General features: G+C 42.1%; 1 protein-coding gene across 1 annotated transcript in view; it reads right to left on the bottom strand.

Moving 5' to 3' along the window:
- The window catches only part of LOC124617476 (glycine-rich cell wall structural protein 1.8-like), a 149,368-nt gene that overhangs the window by 58,028 nt on the left and 63,542 nt on the right, over positions 1 to 27,798 (bottom strand). Inside the window, exon 2 of the mRNA XM_047145271.1 lies at positions 6,391 to 6,625. Coding sequence (XP_047001227.1) covers positions 6,391 to 6,625 — 235 coding nt within the window. The remainder of the gene's footprint in view (positions 1 to 6,390; positions 6,626 to 27,798) is intronic.

Here is a 27,798-nt window from a genome sequence, read left to right as displayed (position 1 = left end):
TTCCGAATAATGTTTGGAGACTTAATCTCACTTCTGGGTCTTTAAGAACTAGTCGTTGTTTGTGTATGGGGCGGGGGGGAGGGGGTGTTCTTCACTCATGAGATTCAGTTCCTTTGTCCTTACTTCACATTAACCAAGCTGGTAAATCTGCTGAAAATATCTCCAAACCTTAAGAAAACAGAGAACAGTGTTTCAGCTTCTCCATTGGCGGTGTTGGTTGAAATAGTCACAATAAACAAAAAGGAATGTCAGCCGTGAATGAGAACGGGTCGAGGGAAGGTGAGGAGGTAGACCGGCTTGGAGATGCGCGACCGCCTGTAGGAGGGGGACGGCTATAGAGAGGCGTGGCCTACTGGAGGCAGCACAGTCCGCCTGTGGCTGCCCGCAGTCCACACACGCTACAGGCAGACCACGCTATAGGCCGAGGCACCCGACTGCTGGGATTTTCACGTATAGTGTGGTGGCAAACTGAAGAGCGAGCAGCGCTCGTGGGAGAGAGCCGTTTTCGGGTGACCGCTACACTGCCGTGCAGTGCGGCTTGCATTGCTCCTTGTACATTCTGTACCCAGCCGTTTATTCCGTTAATTATACAAGTTACTATTTTCTGTCTTCCGCATAATATTAATGCATGTCGTCGAAAAACAAAAGCACCGAGCCTCGAGCAATCCAAAAGGCCGGCTGTGGAAGGGTCGCTCTACTACTGTGAGACAGCCTGTAGGTGCCCCACGTGACGTAGATGGGGTAGAGATAGTGGGGACTCACCTGCTCGCTCTTCAGCTCACTGACAAACTTACAAGCTGTATCCTGTCCAAAGACATTCTGCATTCAACAGGATGTTAAAGCTTCATCTCTAATCATCTGTGTACGAACTGTTACCGCAATTTCTCCGTAGACATTTCGTAATTGTCTTAAGAAAACTGCACTATGTTCAAAGCCATGCGATATGAAAATGAGCAGGTAGATTTCTCTCTTACGTTTATTGATTATCTCCAGTTAATATGGAAGGTGGTCTGGCTGACTCAAAAAATAATTGAAGCTATTCTTATCGACCAACTAGAATACCTGTCGATTAGGTACACGTAATACGAAAGCACTTAAGTGTAAATTCACGTCACCTTTGTATATATTCCACACGCCTATGTTGCGTGAATTAACATCATAAACAGTAGGATTGAGTATCGTGAAATATGATGCTCCCAGTGTCATCTCTAGCTGTACCCACAATTACAAACTACATAAATAGGTATTTTCATAGTTATCCAGTGTTAGTTGTATCATAGTTTTAAAAAGCAGTGCACGTATAATTTTTCAGCTTACACTGGTTTTACAGGTAAATAGTCGTCCACCTGCAGAGCTCTGGTATGTCCAACTAAGAGAAATTTTCATACACTACGAAAGATCATGAAAGTGAAAGGATATGGAATTGCCTGTTTCGGAAATGTCAGTGGAAGGTGTTATCTAATTTCAAAACACAGCAATCTAATCATATTCGAGCTATTAACAAAAAAGTGGATTTTACGGCTGTCTTTGTAGACCCTACGTTCAAGCTTCATAAAAACTTATTTTTCTAGTAGATGTTAACTGTTACAAAATATGAAGTACAATATGAACGAATGAATGTATAAAGTATGCAATTACACAGTTCTAAGACTTTGAATTTTCGTTGGCAAATTATATCTGCTTTTTACAACCTCTAATCAAAAACTAAGCTTCTTTGCTACAAATAAAACTCTCTATTTCACTCACCACTGTTATATGCTTAAATCTTCAGAATCCTAAACAACGTTTCAGGCACGCAATCAAGTGAATCGCTTGTTAAACTTGTTGTAGGTCAAGCAATCTGTTAAAGAACAGACTAATTCTGTTATACAGTCTCTCTCATAATGTTTAAAAAACAGCTTAGTCAGTTCTTGGAGTTTTGCTTTCTTCGCTCTAATGATTATGGTTGAATAATTGCCGTTAAGTATGTGTCACGTACGAGTTACTTGCTTTCTCCATTGCATTTCTTCTACATTCTGGTGTTGAAACTGTGACACAGCGCAGTGCGAAGTTCTTTTGAGCTCCATGTTTCAATGGTTGTTGAATATCTTATGCTTCTGCTGGACATACCACACGCTAAATTCGTGCAAACCTGTGAGGCACCCAGAGGACGGAGGAGGTAAAAAAAAAACCTCCATTAATCAAACTTACACTGAATTATTACGTCTTTGTTTTTAAAGGAACGTGATATAAGTTCACATAAAGTCAGATACTGACTTGTAGCAGTGTACACAAATTAATTTATTGCAAAATCTCAATCTCTCTCTCTCTCTCTCTCTCTCTCTCTCTCTCTCTCTCTCTCTCTCTCTCTCGTCATCCACTATAAAACGAACGTGACTAGAAATCCCCCCTCCCCTGGTTACTATAGGTCCTGGGTGCAGGCTGGTAGCAGATTACCCAAAGTCATGCATTGTGTAATCGCAACACTGTTTCGCCATTCGCTTTTAATAAACATGACTTGGAAATCACCCACTGTTGTTGCGATTCTACCAACTTCATCTGCAGAATCTGCCCTACTGAAAATACTAAAACCACTAGGCCTGCAGCATTCCATCGAGATAAGCAAATTTTGTGTGTAGAGTTTACATAAATCTTTCAGTTTAAAATAGAGGAGGTAAGGCCTGTATAAGTCAGTTTACGAAATAGTTCAAAGAAAGCCAGCACGTTTTCTATTATCGCGAAATATGGGAGAGAGTGTCACAGAAATGATACAGGTTTTGGGCGCGTTTTTCGTTGCGACGGAATCTTCTCACGAAATTCCAATCAACAACTTTCTCCTCCGAATGCGAAAATATTTTGTTGACACCGACCTACATAGGGCGGAACGATCACCACGATAAAATAAGGGAAATCAGAGCTCGTACGGAAAGATACAGGCGTTCATTCTTTCCGAGCGCTATACGAGATTGGAATACTAGAGAAGTGTGAAGGTGGTTCGATGAACCCTCTGCCAGGCACTTGAATGTGATTAGCGGAGTATCCATGTAGATGTAGATTATCAATAGCTGTATAGAAACAATATTGTGTATCTTGCCTAGCTTGAAGAATAATCAATCTATTGTATTAGATGTAAACAAACAAAATTATGTATTATAACCTGTTAAAAGTAAAACGTTCGTAACAGCACTACAAACGCCCGTAACATTGGTCACATTCCTCCCCATGGCGAAGGGACAAGGAAACGCACTTGTTTCCCGATCTCACCCGCTTGATTCACTTTAGCAAGAGGTCCAATATAAGCGACGTGAGTATTTATACAAGAAAAGAAAACACGTATCCAATCGTTGTGATAAGCACGGTGGATGATGTAAGTTATGATCAAGTGATGTGATGGGACTTCCGAAGAACGAGATACCATGACGTAGTTGCTACCTCACCACGATACCACAAGTAAGCACAGCCAATGGCAAACGCAGTGACACCCCCCGAACCTCCGCCGGGATCGGCCGCACAGTCCATGACTGCAGCGCCTGAGACCGCTCGGCTAATCCCGCACGGCCAGGCAATTTGGAGTCAGTTGTTTTGGTATTAACAATTCTCACGCCTCTGTTATGTCAAAGGCTGCAACACTGCTACGTGTTGAACTGGTACTATGTTATGACTGATACTTTCTCGTTATATGTATTTACAATGTAATACCGCAATGTATTGTAAAGTTAAGTTTCGAAAACATTTTCTCAGCGCTCGAGACGAGCCACTTTACAACACTGTTTTTCATTTCACCTATGTAGTCCCCTTCTTCTCTCCTTGTGTTTGTGATGAAAGCAGTCTGAAGCTTTGCAGCGTGTATGGTGGACTTTATTGTGAATAACTTTCACATCTCAACGCTTACAGATGTATTTTGCTGATTGTAGTATCTACTCGCTGACAATTTTAAACAGGCTGTGTATTGTGTGTAAATCTGTAACAATTACTTAGCAAGTAAGAATTGTATTATCTGCTTTGCTGATTGCAATAGCCAATTACTGACCGTTTTAAGTAGTCCGTGGGTGTTCCGTATATTCTATTATAACTATCAGAAACCATGTTTGTATTTTACCGCTATGCCTTCACTACATTTCACAAACATTGTAAAAATTTACATATGTTGCTCTTAAATGTATCATGTGTTGTCGATGGTTGAAGCGAACCGCTTTCTGACAAGTTCGTTGTTTGCATCGGTATAGTGATTTTAATCGTTGAAATCTTTGTATTCTCAGTAACTTTTATCGGCCATACAACACTTCCAATTGTATGCCTGTTGTAGGTAACTGGTACTGCTACTTGGTATGTTGTAATAAAAAAAAAACTACGTATCTTTTTTACAATTATAAAAATTTTAAAAGTAGGTTATCGCCTAACTTTTATGTACTACATAAAGACGGAAAATATATATTTATTATGTATCGACGTTGTTACGTAAAAGACTGCTACCACCAGATGGTACCCCTACACACTATGTAGTCCGTTTGAGTACTGCTCGGCAGTGTACCGTTAGTTGCCAGCACCGACATAGTAGGAGATACCCTATGAGCCAAATGTATTTGACAACAAACTTTCGTGCGTGTTTGGCACAACTTTTGTGAGTGTTTGTCACTCTCATGGTTTTATTGTATAATTAAAACGTCTCACTGGCGTGACTACTTTAACAAAGTATGTACACGTCGTTCAATTAACATTTTTGGACTGTATTTTCCATATTCTTTTTTTATTTATATTAGACTCTTTTACAAACATGTCCTTGACTAAATATATTACACAGACCAGTGGTTACAACCTTTCTTAGACCATTACTCCTGAATGCAATTAGGCATTAGCTAGTAGCCCCCACCTCCCAGACCCCCCCTCCCCCCCAAGCTGTTGCTCGCCCTTCACTCTATTATCACTAACTTTAGCACCTAACTCAACTGTGGAATGGAAGACTTTTCTTGGAACACTTATTTTTTAAAATGATGAAATATGAAAGATATTTATGTAGTGTGTGTGTGTGTGTGTGTGTGTGTGTGTGTGTGTGTGTGTGCGTGAGAGAGAGAGAGAGAGAGAGAGAGAGAGAGAGAGGAAGAAATTCGTGGTGCATCGCAAATGCTACCCACAAATCCTTCTCAGATAATCCTTCCGTAGTGAATGCAGACACTTCCTACAAAACGAACTTCCCCTGTATTCCTCCTCTCCATTGCGGCTCTTGCTTGACCTGCACACTGCAACCCCATTTAAAATCAAACAAGTTAAAATGTGTACACTACACTTGCTTTTCGTAAATCACTTGTTGCTGCACTCCTTTCTTCTGAACTGGCAGAAATTGGAAGACTTACGGCTGTTAATGCTTTGTGTCTGACCACAGCCACTCACAGTGATAGCAATAGTAACAGAAGTAGTGGTAGTGGTAATAGTGGTGATGGTGATATGACGATGATATGATGATGTGTACAGCACCAAAGTAGCCTTTGTGTAGTTACCGCTTTGTTGTGCTGTCAATTAATGCATTTATCTGTTTCGAAGCGACTAATGAAGAAATTTATCTACTAGGGGTACTACCTACAACTTGCAGAAGACATTTTCTTGAGATATTTAGCATTTGTTACGTGTATTTCTCACTTTTGTAATCATCAACTTACAGGACAGAGCACAACGTACGTGTGCGGTGGGTGGACTACGGGAGGAACCTGTAACCTCCATCGCATTAATGATACTGAGAACGAAAGTATAGTAAATATTACAGTCTTACGAAATTGTGATAATAGTAATGAACTTTTGAAAATAATTTAGTTTATTGACTAAAACAGAATCGAATAGTTTGGTTTTTACCTCTCAGAAAATTTCATATTACTCCTTAGGAGGCAAATACGTCCAGGCTGGCAACCACTGACACCGTGGCCCAATGGTCTACATATGTAGATGGTATGTAATTCGTGTATTGCACTTTCTTCTTGATAACGGATAATGATTATGAGACTGTTAAAAAATGTTTGTGATAGTTTTTCACGTCTGAAGACGGCAGTTTAACTTGTCGAAACTAGTTGCGTATAGCGATCTGGAAAAATAAAGTTGTCTAGTAAGGAAAGTACATTATTTAAATCCAGAAATCGCTCTCCTGCTGACAGCGTCCGGTAACCATAACAAAGAAAAAGCTGCTGAAGAACACTTAGAATATTGCTGCTAACTACACACACGTGTTAAAAATAAATAAAAATGAGTTTCAGGGAATGCATTATCAGGAATATAGCGAAACACAGTTGCTACAACTAAATATATATTTTATTATTTGTATTTTTTATAGCTGTAAAACAACGTAATGATACTTCAAGTGAATCACACAGTAGTCTCAAGGTTCTCACAGGCGTCCGTTGCGTCACTATTTATACACACGATCACTTTTGTTCCGTGTTGACTGTAATCTCCTCCCTGAGCAGCCAGTCGATGAACTCCTCGAACCCCTCATACCTCTGGCACCAGAGCTCCAGCAGGTGGTCGATGTCTGGGCGGTCGACGACGTCCCTGAGCCAGCGCTGGTGCCTATTGATGGTGGCCTTCTTCAGCAGCCAGAGCCGCCTCTGGTGGCACTCGAAGCTCCGGGCCTCGGGCGTGGGAGATCGTCTCGGCATCGTCTCTGCAACACAGGAAAGGTTTCCTCCGTTTTAAAGAGAACGAGCGGACTATACAATATTCGCTGAAAACACTGTACAAACTCAAAAGTGGGGCAGCAGCACAGCCTGTTTAAAAAGCAGGCTCATGGAACCAAACCTGAATGAAGTCACAATTAGCGTAACGAGAATTGTTCGTGAAGCCTTCGACGAATTCCAGAGTACATTTATATCTACCGACCAGACATAAAATCCTAAAAAAGTTTCTTAATGTTAAATAAGTGGAAGAATCAAATCCTTCTATCCGCATACTCAGCGACCGCAACAGCCTGTAAACGGAAGATAACAGAGAAGAATGTAGAAAACTGTTACAGGTAGAAGATTGTACTCGTCCATTAAATCGTCCCACGAACATCAGGATGACAGATACCGAGCCAAGTGACAGCGAAAAGATAATCTACCAACATTCCTCAACATCGAAAGGGCGACAGGACCAGGCGGAATACATGTACAGGGTGTTCATTTTAACTGAAGACGTTGAAGTATCTCGAAAACTAAAAGTCAGATGATAAAACATTATAATTACAATTTATTTGTCTCGTAGAGGGACATCCAATGGCATCACACTCGCCCTTCCACCCCACTCCGTGCGTGGGTGAAATCTACAATGGGAACACCCATCTTTTATTCCAGATTATAGTTTTATGGCAAGACCTACATACATTTTGTTTGAAGCATTTTCTTCGTTCCATCACATACACCTGTAGTCGGAGGACTAGAAATGGGTACACAATCGTAGCTTACGACACACTACTCAATGCCCCTTTAATATCCAGTGGCTCGTGGTAGGGCAGGGCAGGCTAATATTTCATGGCATGTAATTGGAAAACCCATTCGCAACGTCCTATTCCTCCGACTTATCGAACAAGGACTGGCCATGGCTCAAGGCGAATTCTACTCTGTTTCCAATTAGAATAAGTGTTCAAACATAGTACCGCCACTTTCAGTACATTTAGTGATCCGCTTTTCGAATGACCGTGTACAGGAGAGAAGCATATCTGTGGTTGGCACTCGCTGGTACGAGTATTTGAAATATCTCCACAGAAAGAAATCCGGTGACCTCTGCCGATCCACCGAGCAGTGCAAACACGGTCTAATACCTCCCGTACTTCAACTGCGTAATGCCCTGGGCAACCGTCATGCTGAAACCACATATTTTGTCGAAAGTCCAGGGCAACATCCTGCAGTGGTACCGGTAGTTCCTATTTCAAAACCGCTCGACATTTGCGTCCATTCAACGTGCCGTCCATAAAATACGAACCAATAAGTTTGCTCACCAATGATGCCACACCATAGGCCGGCCGCTGTGGCCGAGCGGTTCTAGGTGCTTCAGCCCGTAACCGCGCTGCTGCTACACTCGCAGGTTCGAGTCCTACCTCAGGCGTGGATATGTGTGATTTTCTTAAGTTGGTTAGGTTTACGTATTTCGAAGTCCCATAGTGCTTAGAGCGATTTGAACCATTTTTGCAACACAATACGTTAACCGACTAAGGACGCTGATTGTGAACTTACTGTAAACAGTGGGGATTGTCTACCTTCTAGTAATGCATGTTATGCCGGTTAACTCTGGGATAGCTTGTGAAAGTAGACTCGTCGGAAAATGGTACCTAGCCATTTGTTGACATAACCATTCACAAAACACTGACCAGTTAAGGAAATCGGCGCCACAAAGTTCTGGATGCACTGGCACCTAGCGTGGACGATGGACCTACTTATGACGATGCGGTATTGTGACATTACTGCCAACGGACATAACGAAATCGCGGTGTAATTGCCTGGCGCTTGTCTACTACCTTCTCCTATAACACATTTGCTTTTTTTCCTATCTTCGGTCTGTACATTACCATCACACACAAAGGCGTGTGTAAAAGAACAAACGGGTGGGAGCTTCCCTGGAAAATGTTGGGTGAACAAGGCAACAAACAGCAGCCTCAATATTTCTCCTACATTCTCCGTAAATCAGGATCGTTTCAGTTTTGTCTTCTGCGGTTGCAACATTCGTCGTCCACTTGCACGTCTGTTCGCCAAATGGTAGTTGGGTGTTCAGGCAGCAAACACTGTGAAGGAATTGTAATGTTTAGAGCCCCGATGTGTTCTACGTCTGCACGATTTCTTATGTCCGGTGGCAGTGTACTGAATGTTACGATACGTCATAGTTCGCTACACGGCCACGGTGATGCTTCCAGTGGTCCCATGTTCAGTGTGTCGGAGCAATACAAAGCTGAGGATGGGATTTCCAATTAGAAGCTGCGGAATACTGGTCTGTCCTGCCCTCGCAGCGTGAGGGTGGGTCCCTCGTGCCGTTGGACATTCAAATCGTACATTACGATTGTTTAGCCATTTCTATTCCTCAGATTACAGCGCCATCTGTGGCGCAACTAAAAAAAAAAGCCTTCAGACAAAACGGATGTAGATTTTGCCGTAGAATCGTAATCTGCAATAAAAATAGATTTTCCCATTGAAGATTCCAGTTTCCCTCTACCACCCACTCACGGGGTGAAGTGGCGGGTCGAGTGTGGTATCCTTGGATGTTTCCCTCCAAGACAAATTAGAATTAAAACTTTCTTTAATCCAATCTTTAGTTTTAGAGATGTTTCACTCTCATCAATTGAAATGGACACCCGGTATGTGTTTCCACACAAACTATGAAAATGAACTTGCTCCTCCCCTAACAGCAGTCCGCCGTAGGTCGCTGAAGGATTGACGCCTTCCTAATAACGGGAAAAATGCACAGGTCATTCCTCATTCCCTTTTTGAAGGACAATATTGCTGCTCAAACGCATGCAAATATAGACACATACCGCTGACGGCAGTTTGCGGTGGAATTTTTGAACGCTTTGTATGGTCTTTTATTACGTTTCTGGCGGGGGCGGTGCAGTGGTGGCGCATTTCGGGTTAGGTTTTCCGTGGAACCCGTATATCGCTTAATGGAAATGCCGCGATATTTCCTCCGTAAAAGTTTTCACCGCTCCAGATACGTGCTCAATCTCTTATCGTTGACGAAAGTGCGTTTATTGTTCCTCTTTTTCATAGTGGCGGGATACCGAAATGACTAATACAAGATAAAAGAACATGAAACAGAAATTTCAAAAAAATTTCAAGGTGACTAGGTCAAATGGGGAAAATATACTGTAGTTTGCCCACGATGTCAGGACGTAGTTTTGTTGGGTGTGCGGGTAGTGGACGAAGCAAGGTTCGGCCACCGGGAATAACATCTCGACAGTCACATGAAGACTCGCAGTGCGTTTTCCTGTTTTCAAGGTAATTGGACAGATGCGCTTAATATTGTCTGCATAACAAATAGATCTATATCTATGACGTCAATTTCAAGCTCGTTTACCTAACTTTCATTTTATGCTCTCGTACGGTAACATTATTGGAGAAGGAGAATGGCCTCTCACACGCTGAATATTTATTGGACAAAAATGAACATTGGACGTTAATACTGGCAGTCTGAGATGGGTACTGATTGTTCGCGATGTATAAAGAAGAGAGCTACGCAGCTTTAAAATTAATGACGCACGTTCAATATATAGTGTAATATTCTGTACTGTGTAATGGCGGTTCTGTGCAGTAGTTAGTTGCTGACAAGATCGAGAGATATTCAATAAACTCCCGACGAATTTCCACAAAGAACTGAAAAAAGTAAATGCCACAAGATCTTCCGAGAAAAGAAGTTCCTAATTGAGCAGAAAACGCCAGATACAATGTTGTCCACAATGGCAGAGGAAACATTATTTTGATGTCATGACAGTAAGTAGTAAGTCTGTTGCACTTGCAGCAGTTACCAGATATGACTAATAAGGTCAGATCAGCTGTCCTGAGAGTACACACGTTTATTTTACTTCCAACGGTTGTCACAGTACACATATAAGATCACATAATCTTTCTCTCACCATAACGTTTTGTTTCATTTACAACAGTAGTTGCAGTAGGCAAATACAACAGAACACGTATACGATGTATTACATGATTCACTTGGTTGGTTTGCGGCCGACTGAAGGGACCAGGCTACAAAGACCGTCGGTCCCTGATTCACTTGTGTAATTAGTAATAAGCTGTTACGGTTTACGAATCTATGCTCCTATTAAAGAGCCCCTGGTCTACTGAAATATTAACAGAAACCATCTCGGACTTGTTCCGCCAGTTCAGAACAGTTTCTGCTTGCGTTTCCCAAGACAAGTAACTCAGTCGGAATATATGCGAGTTTCTCACAGTCCTCGTAGCTATGAGAACGAAGTGGGCATAAATATTACTCAATACTACTGTCAGCAAGACTGGGCGTGTGAGCGCCAGTTAATTTGCCTCTGGAAAACAGTTAGAGCAGCCAATGATGCATCTTCATGTGTCTAGGGCAATATACAGTGAAACACACACATTAAAATGTTCGCATGAATAACGTATGCCAGAAACCAGTCATTGAAAGAATTCAAAGAAGCCGGCCGTGGTGGCCAAGTGGTTAAAGGCGCTACAGTCTGGAACCGCGCGACCGCTACGGTCGCAGGTTCGAAACCTGCCTCGGGCATGGATTTGTCTGATGTCCTTAGGTTAGTTAGGTTTAAGTAGTTCTAAGTTCTAGGGGACTGATGACCTTAGAAGTTAAGTCCCATAGTGCTCAGAGCCAAGCCAATTCGAAGAAAATGTAGACCACCTACGAAGGAGGTGATTTAGAAAGTTCCTCTGAGTCCCACAGTGAAGTGACGACACATTGGACTCGCATTCGTGAGGACGATATTTCAAATCCTGGTCCAATTGCGGCGGTGCAGTTCGTTTCGTCCTTGACCTGCACCTACATGTGAACCCCTTGCAGCAGATCGCCGGTGGGAAATCAGAGCAGAAACCTACCGCACTGCAACTCGCACCAGGCTGCACACAACGTAACTATTCCAAGAATCGGGAAAAGGTCTTAATTTAGAATGAAAGATGGAAATACTGGCAAAACTTTGGTATATTCTGAACCTTGATAATTTACACGTTCAGTGCCAATCCCGTACTAATCTAACCACAGTCATGCAGAAACCCTTTCATTCACGTTAGCAAGTTTATGATAACGTACCAGATTTCCCGAAATCTGAACAGCTACTAAGCACGGATTGTGCGTAAATGAAAATGCTCGCCATACTGATCTGCTAAATATACCACGCGGAATTACTGTCTTTTCTCATGCACAAAATTACTTAAAAAATCCGTATTTTCTAAAAAAAAAAAACACATCGGAATAAATATGCCTTCAATTTAAAACACTTTCGAAGCATGTAGCACAACTACAACCGGTAAATTATAACGTCCTTCGGAACTCATACTAGACACGACAATACTATTAAAGTCTGGGCTGGCTCTGAGCACTATGGGACTTAACTTCTGAGGTCATCAGTCCCCTAGAACTTAAAACTACTTAAACCTAACTAACCTAAGGACATCACACACATCCATGCCCGAGGCAGGATTCGAACCTGCGACCGTAGCGGTCGCGCGGTTCCAGACTGAAGCGCCTAGAACCGCTCGGCCACACTGGCCGGCTAAAGTCTGGGCTCCGACCCCATAGACTGCTGTAAGCATTTTATATCTGCAAGGGAAAAGACGCGCGAGGAATACTCCGTTCTGATTGGTCAGTTTTCTTTAAGTACAATAGAAAAACATTATTCTCCAGTGTTAGTCCGCGCTTTTCAGGACAAATCAATCAACAAATAAGACCCTTCCGAACTGTACTTTTCCCGAAATAAATATGTAACATCCTGTTACTTTGTTTATACTTTACGGTATTAACTATTTTCATTTGCACTCGAATTAGATTTCCTTTTACCATAAACTTACTTAACATATTATGATACAAAATTACCCGTCGTACAACATTCATCAGTAGAAAAATAATCTACATATTTGCTTTAGACCACATTAACACATCATTCCCACTGCTAAAAGCATATACAAAACTGTACAAACATAAATAAACAAAAAAGCCTTCAATAAATAAACAGAATAGTTCACAAAACATTCTCTTGACTTGTTTCCTGCATTTCTCTGTCCACTGGTGTACTCTGGTGGATGAAAATTAGTCATCCAGTTTGTTTTCCTTGGTTTCCCCCTTTATTTTATTTTTCTTCAGAATGAAAGCATCTCGTTGACGCTAAACTAACTCTAGTGGCAGACGTTACAACCAATGTGTTCAGGATTGCAGATAAGTATGTGCGTCGTCACAAGCATGAAGAGTCGTCCCGCTCCCACCAAGTTAAACTTCACATGATGAGAATGAAGGTGGATCATAGAAATTCGAATTGGTGAGTGCTACGCCATTTGCACATAGAACAGATGTGGGACATGGGAGATTGTTCTGTACGAATTAGTCTCTGCCGCTCAAAATAAGAGGGCTAGCAGGTTGTTCATTGATTTTCGGCCGCTGCCGAGCGTTTCTAGGCGCTTCAGTCCGGAACTGCGCTGCTGCTACGGTCGCAGGTTCGAATCCTGCCTCGGGCATGGATGTGTGTGGTGTCCTTAGGTTAGTTAGGTTTAAGTAGTTCTAAGTTCTAGGGGACTGATGACCTCAAATGTTAAGTCCCATAGTGCTTAGAGCCATTTGAACTATTTGTTCATTGATTCGTACGTGGAGTAGTTTCCCAAAAGTATGAATCCATCCTTACTTAACTATTTTGTGTCTACTTCAATCATAATAGTGCTGCACGAGAAGTGGTTTAGTGAGTATCGATGCGGTGTACTTTCCTGAAGACAGACTTCTACAAATCTCTGACTGTTGACCATTTTGTCGTCGGCGCCGCTAGTCGCGCAGGGCAGTCCTACCATGACGTCCGTGAACTTGTCTCACAACCGTTGTGAGATCTTTAATAGCCCTTATTTTGAAGCCTTTTAGGAGATAATCGATAAAATTACGTAGAATGGCGCCGAAAAATAATTATTATGTTCTTTTATTCAAAAGCAACGAAATGTCTTCCTGAAGCTTCAGTAAAACGTAATCTCACAATAACGGACATTCTGCATTACAAATAATATATCCGGTAGGATGACACAGAGAATGAACGGGAATAATCAATAAATTTAATGTGGTTGTAATATTTCTGGCTCATTCAGCCATCATATTAGGCTCCAGGAAGCTATTACCAGGGCAGTGGAGGTGCAAAAAGCATAGAGATGACGCAATGTGGGATGATGTACCGGTGACAGATGTTAGATTCGGTACCATTCCCGTGAGAAAGACCGCCTGCATGATGCTGCTGCTCTGTGATTGGCTGCTGCGTTAAACTTTAGTTGCTATTATTAATTAACCTGTCATCAAAATTACTTCATTTTTAAATAACATCTCTCAACAGCCAGCTATCAGTCAGTAATTTCAAAATTATTAAAATCAAAGTATTACTAAAACAAAAGACTGAAGATATTACTGCCGATGCACTTCGGTGGCGTTCGGGTCACGCCTTGCTGGCTTGGCGCGCGCGAAGTGTCTCGGGCAGTCCGGCTCTCCAGTCCTGACCGTTCCAGTAGGTAGACATATTGTCTGTGACAGGATGTATTTCATGTTATTTTAGCCAGATATAATGACTGTGGAAAAATATGTTCAATACGTTGTGATCATGAACAGTTTCTCGTGTCTATATCAACAAAAAACGCGAGTAGCATCCCAAATGAGTTACAGTTTATTCGTAGCAGCAGTTCCTTGCGAAGTTAATTTCAGCCTCAAGAAAAAGAATCCACGACCTGCGTGCTGTTTTCTGCGCTGGGGACATCGTCATCATGAAGATAGCAGGTTAGTGAAGTGTACAAGAACTTATGTATTCCACACAGAGTAGTGGAAGAAACAACTAGGCACCTCACGTGTACTGCATGCAGAGTACAAATGTGCTCAGTGACGCGTCATCTGCAGTAATGCAGAAGAGGTAAAGAACGATGAGATTATTAACACTATCTTTTATTCTTTTTTTTTCCTTGCCGTATGGTGCAGAGAAAATTTAAGTTGACAAGGAAACAGCAAAATAAAATTACCTCGCAGGGAAATAAGCGGAAACTGAGACAATACCGATAAGAAGTAATACGAAACGTGGGAGCTTGAGGTATTACATGACCAATTATACAATAATCTTAAATGTGAGAAAGTAGGTGAACAACAGTTTTGAGGGCATTCGGAGGCGTCCTGGTGGAGTGGGTGGGAGGGGGCCAATGTTTATACAAATTTCCGGGGTAAATCCTTGACTCTTGCTAAGAACAACCGCTAGTTGGTACGGAACGCCCGACCACTGACAGCAAAGGGAAAGTAGAAGACGGGACGTGTTAACTGCAGCGAACCATGTGCACTGACGCTCTGTATGCATTCGACAGTTTATGCGGTACGATGTTCGAAGGACGTTGTTGTGGGACGGAATAGTGCGACAGTCCGTGTGGTACGGCAACATATCTGTAAGGTACCATTTGAGAACTTAGGATCGCGCACGAGCAGTTGGACGGTTAGAATCCGGTCAAAGTGAGACTACTGTGGCCAAAGCAACGCATATGTGTGTGTGTGTGTGTGTGTGTCTGTGTGTGTGTGTGTGTGCGCGCGCAAAAGTATCATCTAGTGATTAAAAAAGTTCGCTGAAGGTGGAAATGTATGGAAGCATGCCGATGACCGTACGCTGACCACCACTCCGCAGGAGGAATTATACGTAACATTGGTGGCGATAAACAACAGATATCTCACCCCTAGGCAGACATTGAAACCGCTACCGATGCACTGCTCTGACAGAACCATTTTCGACGATTAAATCAGGTTGGTGCTATGCACGGAACCCTGTTAAATGTAGTGTCAATAAAATCCTTTCTGGATGCTGACCGCATTGTCAATATACAAGATTGTCCGACGTTACGTCCGCTATTGCAACTAGCCTTCCTCGGGGCTGTGCTCAGCCGACTGCTGAATGAGAGAGACTTAAGATTTTACATAGTAATGTGATAGTATACTTGAGGATAGGAGGAAGGGTGTCAGGCGATCTCAATTGACCTGTATATTATCCCTTGTCGATGGTGGATAAAGATGTATTGATTGACGTTTACATTATTTCTTGCCATTGGTGGAAACGGGCGAATTAGATTGACTTTCCTCGTTATGACACAATTGAAGGGCGTTCTGTTTTAATCGTTCAAAACCTTTCAAAAGCCAAGATGGCATCAAATAGTTATTTTTTTATTCAAGACAACCGGTTTCAACTGTCTTAGCTGTTAACTTGAGTTGTTAAACTTTTTTGTAGTAAAACATGTTCATGTTTCGTTGTCCCCATGCACAATATGTCAAGTAGATAAAACTCAGCACAATATAAACGTTCATCATCGCTGAAATATTTAAAATCACACAGCCATCTTGTCCATGAGACCATGTCCATATACATATTGCTCATAGATGCTTGCTACATGAAACAAATACGATAGACAATAGCAATTCTGTTTACATTTTCTGAACACATACTTGGGTGTGTCCAGCATATGTAAACAAATGTGCCATTGTGTACCGTATTTGCACCATGTAACGAGCATCTGTGGTAACTTTTCTTTGAAATTTGTCGTAACGTGCTATGGGACCAAACTGCTGAGGCATCGGTCCTTAGGCTTACACACTATTAAATCTAACTTACGCTAAGGACAACACACACATCCATGTCCGAGGGAGCACTCGAACCTCCGACGGGGGAACGAGCATCTGTGAGAATATGTATATGGAGATGACATTTTTGACATGATGCTGTGTATTTTTAAACGTTTTAGCGGTGGTAAACGTTTATAATGTGCTGAGGTTTATCCAATTGACGTCTTGTGCATGAGGTCAGCGTAAAACCAACATGTTTAACTACAAAAAAAGTTTAAGACCCGAAGATGACAGTTAAGACTGTTGAAACCGGTTGCCTTGAGTAAAAAAAAAATATTTTGTGCAATCCTGGCTTTTGAATGGTTTTTAACAAGGCGAATTAGGACTTGGCGGTAGCTGTGAGATAATTCTGCTTACTTGTTGCCAGGTATGGACTGTAGTATGCTGCGCCCTGTATACGTACGACCACCACTGTCTCCCGCGCGCTTGTGTGAGTATAAAGAAAAGCTTGGCTGCAGTCCTCCTGCCTCGGCCAGCCTCCCATTGTGTCCCGTCATCTGACGTTCGTGGGGTTGTTTGTAAGAGGCTTGTGTCGTTGTGGTGGGATGCTTGGTCATCCCTCCAAGGAAACAAGCTCCGGGCAGTAAAACCGCTCCCAACTGCTTGGACAACCTCCTCCCGACCATCTCGGCGAGAAGAGGTCCTTCTGACCAGGTTGCGGATTGGGCATTGCTGGTTTAGCCACCGCTACCTGCTCTCCGGTGACCCAGCCCCGCAGTGCCCTTGTGGTCAGGCATTAACAGTGCGCCATGTTTTATTGTCGTGTCCCCGCTTTAGTCAATCTCGTGTTGTCCTGTCCCTGCCATCTACTTTACCGGATATTTTAGCTGATGACGCTCGAGCAGCTGCTCGTGTTCTGCGTTTTATAACTTTGACTGGCTTGTCCAAAGACATCTAACTTTTTTACTTATTTTATCTGCATCTTTGTCAGGCCTTTCTGGTGTCCCCCGCCCCCCCTCTCCTTGAGTTTTACTAGATTCCATGTGCTCTAACAACTGTGACTGGGCGCTAATGACCTCAGTAGTTGAGTGCCCTTAAACCCCACCAAAAAAAAAGAAGAAAAGAAAAGCCACCAGCACGGTCAGATACTTTCATGTGTCCGTCAATCATCATCCTACGCAGTAGCAGTCCGTCCTTCACACTTCAACCAGGAGGGCCCACAAGATCAGCGATGACGAACACAAGAAGCCGGAATTACGAAGCCCATTTTGGGGGTCAGTGGTTTTTGCAAGAATGTGAGATCTACAACTATGACGACAAAGGATGAAGGCAACAGGGAAGAGCACAAGGAAACGCAGAACATCGCCCCACTGCCATATGTATAAAGGATCACTGAACGTGTACACAAAAATCTCCGCCCATCCGGCATCAAGCCAATCTTTCGGGTCAATAACAAAATAAAAGGTGTTCTAGGGTCAAGGAAAGATGCGGTCGACAAGCTAAATACAGCAATAGTCTACGAAATCGGTTGCGAAAGTGCACTGGTGTACGTAGGGGAGGCGGGACGGCCGATAAGCACACGAATTGCAGAGCACGAACGAGATATCCGTCTGGGACAACGCATCACGTCAGCGGTGGCGGAACACCAGCATGAGTGCTGTAAGGAAATAATATTCCGCGAAGCCCGCGTACAGGTGAAACAGCCATTTACATTCAGAAGTAAGAGGCGATAGAAGTAGCTAAGTGACCGGCCAACATGAAGAGAGGACGGTTATGGGCTTCCGGCGTCTTGGCTGCCAGCCGTGACAACGCTATGGGGGGAAAGAGCTCGCAAAGCAACAACAACAGGCGCGCGAGAGACCACGGTGGTCGTACATACACACAGCTCAGGCACACCGCAGCCCGCACCTGAACACAAGTGAACAGCGCTACGTCACAGCTACCGCCCGTTTGAATTCGCTTGTTTCCACCAATGACAAGGAATAATATTAACACCAATAAAGCACGTCTTTATCCGCCAATGACAAGGAATAAAATGATCAATAAAGAACGTCTAGCATCCCCGTTCCTATCCTCTAGCACTCTCTCACATTACGCAAACAGGTTCATACACTACTGTTTAAGATTTAAAGTCTTTCTCATTCAGCAGTTGGTTGATCACAGCCCTGAGGAAGGCCACTTGCCACAGTGGCTGAAACGTCTGGCAGTTTTATATATTGACAATGCAGTCAACAGCCCAGAAGAGTTTTATTGGCAATGACAACAGTCGCGGAAGGCTATACCAACATCTGTTAAATACATTCCACTTCAGTCACGCCATTCTCGAGAAAGAGTTCGTTGGTATAGGGAGCATGTTGAGTGGGGTCAGCACCAGTGGTCTAGACTGAATCTGGCCACCAGTTAGTGTGAAGGGAGAGGGGAAAGTGTTATTCACCACAGAATGTTCATGAACGCCATCAGTAAGGTCCACGCGTTATGGTGTGGGCAGGTGAACGCCGCTTCATATCTTTGGCGAGATACCGTTACAGCACAGCGGTATTGTAGGGAGATTATTCTGGATCATGTCACTTTGTTAAGGATAGCGGTATGTCCCAACGTCAAGTTTAAGGAAGAAAGTATCTGCACATACTGGACCACTGAGGTGTCGGTCTGGAAAGTGAAGATGTCGAACGTATGGAATGGCCTGCGTACTCCTCGAATCTAAGCCGTATAGGTCATGCCTAAGATGCTCTTGGCAGACGTGTTTCTCAATAAATACTCCCTCATCGAAGCGTGGAAGAACTGAAAACCGCCTTGAGAGAAGAGTGCAACAATATATCCCAAAGACTCGTCAACATTTCGGTAGTCAACATGAATAAGAGGTGCAAAACGTGCATTAGTGTCCGAGAATCATGTGAAACATGACGTTACTTACGTCTGTTACCTTGCTTTCCCATGTGGTGGTGAACTCTGTATCCTTTTTCCGTATAAATAAACCACTCCACATCTTACGTAGGTACTGTCGTTCATGTTGTCCATCTTTGCCTGTGATTATTCCTGTCCAACAATGTCTGTGTTCTCTAGCAAATGTCGAGCAAGGTATATTTTAATATATCTTAGTTATAATTCCCAAAATGAGAATAGGTGCGTAGCTAGTTTCGCATGATTCATATCAAAAAACCAGCGGCAAGCACGCTTAGACGATCTCCTAAATATAGACAGCTGCTGTTCGGTCTCTGACGCTCGCACGCTGGCGTTATCGAACAACGTACCGGTATATACCGTACATGTGTGTTCAGAAAAAAGTCCGATCTGACCCAAATTTTTCCGGGGTTTTAAAAGTGTTTGTCCGTGGTCGGCAATCTAAGAGGCAGTAGGCTTCACCTCACAGCTGCTACGCGCCGCGAAAGAGTTTTGTTATGTGAACGGCCACCAATCACGGTTAAGTATTTGCAAGGCATAGAGTACAGTATCCAATAATAGACACCCATTGTCATTTTAGACCTTTCAGGTACTGAGCGCTCAAAAATTTAACTAAAGTATTTCTTCATGTCCCGAAAAGACTGATTACAACATGCTTTCTTTTCTGTCACGTGAAGGGAAAAAAATTCCTCATCGTACTTAAATTAGAAAGTAGACTAAACATCATTATATTAAGCTTCTGAAAGCAGGTGGCATGAGATCTGAGTTTAGAGTCGTTGGATTCGTGACGGCCAATAACACGTATATAATTCCCCCACACGCTTGTGTGTCGAAGACTCTGACCGAAGTGATAGTTTGAACCAACTTACTCACTCCCTAGTAACCAGTCGAATTTCCACTGTGGAACGCAACTCCTCTTAGTTTTTCTCTGTGATCGGCAGCTGCTTGTCAGACCATAAGAACGTTGGCTGACGGTAAGAAATATGTGTACGGGGTCACAGTAAAGTCCCGAAGTTCGTGCTTACTCTGTTGATTATTAACACTGGCTCTGAGCACTATGCGACTTAACTTCTGAGGTCATCAGTCGCCTAGAACTTAGAACTAATTAAACCTAACTAACCTAAGGACATCACACACATCCATGCCCGAGGCAGGATTCGAACCTGCGACCGGAGCGGTCACGCGGTTCCAGACTGAAGCGCCTTTAACCGCACGGCCACACCGGCCGGCTATTAACACTGGCGACTTAAATTTTCTGTTAGGTAGAAGATGAAAGCTCTTCACTGTATAGATACTGTATGCATTAAAGCGGAGGGCAAATCTCTAGAAGACTGGGATATATGCGAGCAGCTAAAGGATTGCGCTAAAAAATGAATTATATGAAAACAGTTTTTTCTTACAGCCAAATCATATTTAGGAACATAGAGCATCCTCACGTGGGTAACCTATTTATGATTGCTATAGTTTCTACATTATTATAATATTGTTGTTGTTGTTAACGGTTGAGGCGGGGTGGGGGGGGGGGAGTGACCAGAAGGTTCCCCTCCCCCCCTCCCCTATCACGTAAGTGAAATGCTATAGCACACACCACCTAATTGCCGTGTAGTGAAAGATATTTTGATTATCAGTCTTATAGCAAAAAAGGGAAAAGCTCGGTTAATAGTCAACAGGGCTATCGATATATTAAATTCTCAGTATAACGATAACATTATCATCGCTAATCGCCGCTCACCTGTACTTCAGTGAAGACCAAGTATTGCACATTGTTGGCCTCTTAATGAGTTCAGTAGTTTTTTGTTTTTTTTTTTTGATCAGTTCGTACTTGCAGTTGAATTAAATGTGAATGCTCTCGTATATTGCTTTTCTGCTGTGCGCTGTTGTGATACTATGTAACTACAGGTAAGTTTGTAACAAGGAAGAAGAGGAAAATCTAGTTTGGTTTCTCTTCTTGCACTACGACAAGTTAAACATCTGTACATGCTACTATAATATCCTAATTACCTATCTGCAGCAGTTTAATGTTAGCACTGGATTCGTTATTTTGACCTGATAAAGATATGGGGTTGAAATATTTCAGCATTGACAAGGCTGCGAAGCGGTAAACACAACTACAAATAAAATTAAATTAAAATCAGTAGATAAAAATTCATTTGGATTGGCCTGTGTCGCCCACAGATTGCGTTTATCAACAAAAATATTGTCCAAACAGCGATGGTTGCATTTCTTTAAAAAAAATTTGCTAGAAGCTCTATCATTAGTGGCCAAAATGGCAAAATATTGCTCATTCTGGGCACCGTGACGGTACTTAATTACAAAAACGAGTTCTGATACGGAACGACGGGGCGAGGTTTGTGGAGAGCAGAAGGGCTATATTATGACAACATATTCTATAGTTCGTTCGTTTCTAAAAGATTTTTTCGGAAGATTGTTTGAATTCGTCCGAGCTGCCTGCCCAATACATCCACGCCCTCGCCCTTCCCTCGCCTTCGCCCGATACTCTGTTTACGCTCTTCTAACGCTATAACATGCATTTTCAGATGTTCTATGATTATGTTCAGACTGAAATGTTTTAAAAGTTGTAGAAACAATTATAAAAGCAATATTTTTGCTTTACCTTTGCAACAGTACTTATCGCGATTTGGGGAATATTACCTATTTCTCAGACAGACAGTATTTAATTTTAATGTTGGTTTGCATAAGGTTTCGACAATATGCGTTGTTCAACGATATTTACGTTGGAAGGGAGCTAGCGATATTCATTTTGTATTATATATCATAAAGATGACTCCATCATGGAAAGGCATTATATCTTGTCTTCAAGTTTTACTGCAAGAAAGATGTTCTTCTATGACATGTTTTATTCGCAATGTCCTTCGAAAAGTGAGGCCAGCTATCACAACTCCAACACATTTGTTAATAAACATGATAGAAGTGATGATGTATGTTGCAAATCAAACTGGAGCTATTTAGCATAAGAGACTGTATAACTATTTATCATGGATAAACACAAAGTCATTTGCCATGTCGTATACATTTCAAGTCTAGTTCAAATCGATGCGTGAACCTATTCCCCTTCGTTTTATGAATAAATTTGGTTGCGATTATTTCAAGCTGACTGTTTAAATAATAAATCAAAGAGAAGTTCTTGATTGCTTAAGGAAGTTGAAGAATGTTAGTGAAATGAAAGACAAATAATTTGAGATTTAACCGAGGAACAAGCTGATGAGAATATACAGTATATTATACTTGTTTAAAGAACGTTCTTCTTGCTTAATTTTAGAGCCCAAACACTATTTGTGTTAAGACCTCTCGAAGCCACATTATGTACATAAAATTAAAAAATAAATAATTTGTTTTCAGAATGAATAAGAACAAGAGCCTATTTAAGGTCCTCTTTCAGAAGCTGGACCTCTCCTTTCACAAAATCCTGGCTGCGTCCTCGCTTGGAAGAACGAACACTAGCTACAACTACCGATAACAGCTTATTGTTAACTATAGTACTATTGAAGCTCGTTAAGTCTAAAGCAAAGTGTCTGACACAATTTGCGACTCGCTAGTAGATGTACCCAGTGAATATTGTTTATCAGTTTTCCTGGCTATATTTACTACCTTCCTAACATTCTTACAATCGAACTGGTCAAACGCGGTTTAATATAACGGCGGAATTCGATAAACGTAGTAGTTTTACTTTTTGTAACATTGCTGTTAGTAAATTTCATCACTGGAGCGATTGTAATCCCAAATTATGACCACACTTGCAGTAAGTGACTTACCCGCGATGATTCCACAAAGAGCAGTTACTATATCTAGACCTAGTATGGTGTTGTATAATTGTGATAGACTGAAATTAATCCACTGTGAAAATAGCAGCGAGATAGCCGTCAGTCATCATTGCCTTAAGATTACTCCGGAACTGCAAAGAAACCTTGTTACTTCAGAAACATGAAGCGGATATTAACATAACTTTGAGCTAGTACAGGGATTCGATGGAGCTTGATCTTCTGCGCATCTATACCGTTTTACGTTAATTGCTTACGGAAATGGTTGTTACGGATACGACTCTTAAAAACTAACCAGTATCAAAAGAAGACGCTGATGTTTGTGAGGGAGAAATGCACTCCAAGCAAGTCAACACACTGACTGGACCACAGAAGATATCAACTGCGCTGCATCAACATCACCGTTACACCCATTTCCTGTTGAAAGAACTCTAACAGAATTCAGAATTTTCGATTACCTTAAGTTTATCCATTCAATGTTTCTGTGGACAATTCCCGATAACCTGAGTTCTCGCTCTTTTAGTTGGTCTATATACTACAAGTGTATTTCGATATTCGGGAAGTTTCCAGGAATAAAATTAGGCTGCCTAGACTAACCCATTTGTATTGTTATCACTTATGAAGATAAGGAAGAATAACAGAATCTTTTGAATGTAATGAACAGTCTGCCGCGGCGAGCGTAAATGAGAGTACTGAAGATCTGCAGAAATGTGATTAGTGACAAAATTAAAATTGTGGGGTACGCAGTATACGAAGTGAAGAAATTCTCGTATCTCCAAACCAAAATACTGCAGGTGAATTAAAAAACGATCTAAGAAGCGGACTAACATACAAAAATATAAAAAAACGGTTTTTCATGTCAAAAGGAGTTACCAGCAACAATCATAGGTCTTAATTTGAGAAAGAAATTTCCATCACTGTATGCTTTGATCACGACGTTGTAACTACGTAAAATATTCCTGGAGCGTGGAGAAGCCATAAAAGAAGAGACTGGGAGCGAATGAGTTATGGTGGTACAGAATAATTTCTGATGTTACCAGTCCACTTCATTTTCGAAACCAAAGACATTCTCTGCAAAGAGGGGAAGCAAAATGTGGAAAACACCAACTGGAAGAAAAGAGAGCAGCAAAAGGTATGTATTTCAAAATCAGGGAATAATTTTTAGAATATTAGATGGAGCAACACGAGTCGTAAATTACAGGTGACGGAATGAAGTACAAATAACTGAGGACGTTGGTTATAAGTGCTACTCCGAGATCAAGAGCATGTCGTACTTTATGAAACTAGGCAGCATGCTGATTTAAAAAAATTAAAAAAGGGCGTCATGTATCTGCAACAAATTATGGAGCTGGTGTGTCATCCCCAAGGAATAAAACTGAGTGGCTACCTCATGTATAGGCCAGTACGTTTCAGTTCTCATTAATTACTTGAAAACGGTAAAAGAAAGAAGTCAAGCCGGCCGAAGTGGCCGTGCGGTTAAAGGCGCTGCAGTCTGGAACCGCAAGACCGCTACGGTCGCAGGTTCGAATCCTGCCTCGGGCATGGATGTCTGTGATGTCCTTATGTTAGTTAGGTTTAACTAGTTCTAAGTTCTTGGGGACTAATGACCTCAGCAGTTGAGTCCCATAGTGCTCAGAGCAATTTTTTGAAAGAAGTCAAAAACTGTAACCGATAGCAAAAATTGGAGAATCGTAGACCATCTACAATAAGACAGGTCAGATGACCGATTCCACAGATTCCTCACATGTTTTGGAGTTCAGAGAGAGCCGCGCGAGATTATCCTAGCGGTCTTAGGCGCTGCAGTCATGGACTGTGCGGCTGGTCCTGGCGGAGGTTCGAGTCCTCCATCGGACATGGTTGTGTGTGTTTGTCCATAGGATAATTCAGGTTAAGTAGTGTGTAAGCTTAGGGACTGATGACCTTAGCAGTTAAGTACCATAAGATTTCACACACATTTGAACATTTTGAGTTCAGAGAGAGGAAAGTCAAGAGGATGAACGGCTTATAGTAAATAACAAAAATAGCTGATAAAATGCACCAAGGTTGTGAGAGGAAAGATAACGAACGTCGCTTTATCATCTAAGTGCACCTAGGGGGCCAAAACATCGTATAGTTTTCAGCTAAAACCACACATGGCTTGAGCAAAGCGGAAACATTCGATATGTTCGAAAGAAGGTATCTAACGGATATTTTAAAGAGGGGCAGAAAAATACCCCGAAATATCTTGAACCTTATTACTCTAATATCTTGTAATGTCAAACTGCTACACAACTTTACCATTAATTCAATGAGATTAAAATTAAACTATTCCTTCGTACGCTTTCTACTGACAACACGCTATGGGATATTAAAGAAGCCTTCCTCGAAACGGACACTCAACTGCTTTTGCAGACGAAAATGTCTTAAGATTATGTAATTTGTATTTTCCGATACAATGATAGTTGTGTACTAACGGCAGATTTGTTTTGATCGTGCTTAGTCCCGTGAACAAAAGTCGTTGCTGCAATTGTGTTACTTGCACGAAAAGAATAAGTAACTCTTATAATCTTCATGGTTTCGGTTTATACTGGGACGTAGTCGGTTACATTTAAATCAAAGTTAAGTGCTCGATGTGCGATGCGTCCATTGCGATGAGGTCCTCCCGCTCATTTCGTTGATTGGCGCGCTGCCAAGAGAGAGTTCACTGAAATTTCATATGGCAGAAGATCAACCAATTTCTTCGTGCACTCACAAGATGAACAAGAATGAAAGTGCTGCTGGAATATGGCAACAGAACAAGATAGCACCTCATGCTTCAGTATTCATTGTTTTTATTTCAGAGACATTCGCCCTATTCTACAAGACTGTACAGACTAAATGAATGACGGCGAAAACTACCAAAAATTTTAACTTATGAATTGCAGCCTAAATGTTTGGTTGGAACACTTGTCAAAAATAATTTAAAAAAAAAAAAAAAAAGAGCTGCCAGAAAGATGGATCGACACTAAAAGACGTATGTGTGTCACAGTTCGTCATTGACCTCCAATATCAAACTATCACTCCACTCGCGCCATGAGAATTATTTTTCCCTTATTGTGAGGATTTGTGATCAATTTCCTCAATGTGCATCCTCTTCCGACAATTTTGTGTGACTCGCGACACCACACGCAAGCAACAGTGAACAGAGGTAACACCAGACATGCTCGTGAAATTATAGCTCGCCTTTGATTACCGTCTGGAGGTTTTCACGAGTTTGGTGGAGGACATAATGAACATACGAGAAATGTAAATGAAATCATTGATTATAAGCGTAATAGTAAACAGAGGCACAAGGTTCTACTGCATCTGAATAAATAATACACTTTTGCAAAATAAAATGTTTCTCTTGAACGTACTTTGTAGTTCTATGCGTAAGTTAAAATGTATCCAAAGTCTCTGCCTTCACTCATGTAGTCTTCTAAAATCGGATAGTTTTGCTTGAAACGCCGTGCATTTTATTAAGAAGAAACAACCGAAGAATTAAATTCGTAAGTGTAATTTCGAAAACGAAATGCAGATAATTAGTGTGACTTGGATCCACGCAAAATACGGCAGTGACAGCTGAACTCAGACGCAGCATTGTGGTCACGGTAGTGTAAAACGTGAGACTCACAGTTGCTGTTGTCTATCAGTTTCGCACGGTCTGCACCTCCGTGGTCTAGCCGCCCCCAGCTGTAGAGCACAATTCCTACGTTGCCGCCCCCTCCCCCCCAACCACACGTGCTAATGTGCCAAACAACTCAATGAGTCATAGCAACCGGATACTACGTTATGCGATCAACAACACTGATAAGCAAGTCGCTCAACTTGTGTCAAATTGTGACGGCGGCTCGGCAAACAAAGAGTTACAAACAAACATCTTTCAACGGAAGAACCATTCCAGCGTTCTCATGAAGGAATTTGTTGTAACCACAGAAATACAAACCCTCGGTGAAGAACCAACTTCGGAGCCATGTCCTGCATCAATATGAGTCCACTACCCTAATCACTACAGGAAATTGCGCATAGTGTCAGTTTCCTCACATCCACACGATTAAGCTACGCACATACTTCGCAAACCACCATTCGGTGCGTGGAGGAAGTACCCTGTACCAGTAGTAGTCATTCCGTTTCCCGTTCCAATTACAACTGGAGCCACTGTATATATCCCCCCTTACGAGCGTTACATTTTCTTATCTTGGTGATCTTTACACGAAATGCACTTTGGCGACAGTAGAATCCTGCATTCAGTTTCAAATGCCGGTTCTCAAAATTTTGTCAGTAGTGTTTACTGGTTCAAATGGCTCTGAGCACTATGGGACTAAACATCTGTGGTCATCAGTCCCCTAGAGCTTAGAACTACGTAAACCTAACTATCCTGAGGACATCACACGCATCCATGTCCTAGGCAGGATTAGAACCTGCGACCGTAGCAGTAGCGCGGACTGAAGCGCCTAGAACCGCTCGTCCACAGCGGCCGGCAGTGTTTACTGGAAAGAACTTTGTTTTTCCTCCAGAAATTCACGCTTGAGTTCTCGAAGCATCTCCGTAGTACTCAGGTGTTAATCGAACCTGCAACTAACAAATCTAACAGCACTCTTCACAACTGTTTCACACGCAAGAACGTGTCGCACTTGCGTTCTACACTCAATATAGTTTATAGATCAGCTACATTGTCCTAAAAATTCTCCCAATTAACTGAAGTCGACAGTAAGTCCTCCCCCTTACCCTGTTCGTTGTATTTCATATTCGAATATCAGAAGGTCGCTTTACACACACACACACACACACACACACACACACACACACACAAATTTTTCTGGCTGCCATTAATCAGTCCAAATAGAAATTGCCTAAAACATTCTGTATCCTCCTGCAGTCACTCACCGATGACACTTCC

The sequence above is a fragment of the Schistocerca americana genome, chromosome 1 (assembly GCF_021461395.2).
Source record: "Schistocerca americana isolate TAMUIC-IGC-003095 chromosome 1, iqSchAmer2.1, whole genome shotgun sequence".
In the NCBI taxonomy this organism is placed as follows: Eukaryota; Metazoa; Arthropoda; class Insecta; order Orthoptera; family Acrididae; genus Schistocerca; species Schistocerca americana.
This window is presented reverse-complemented; position numbering and strand designations above follow the sequence as displayed.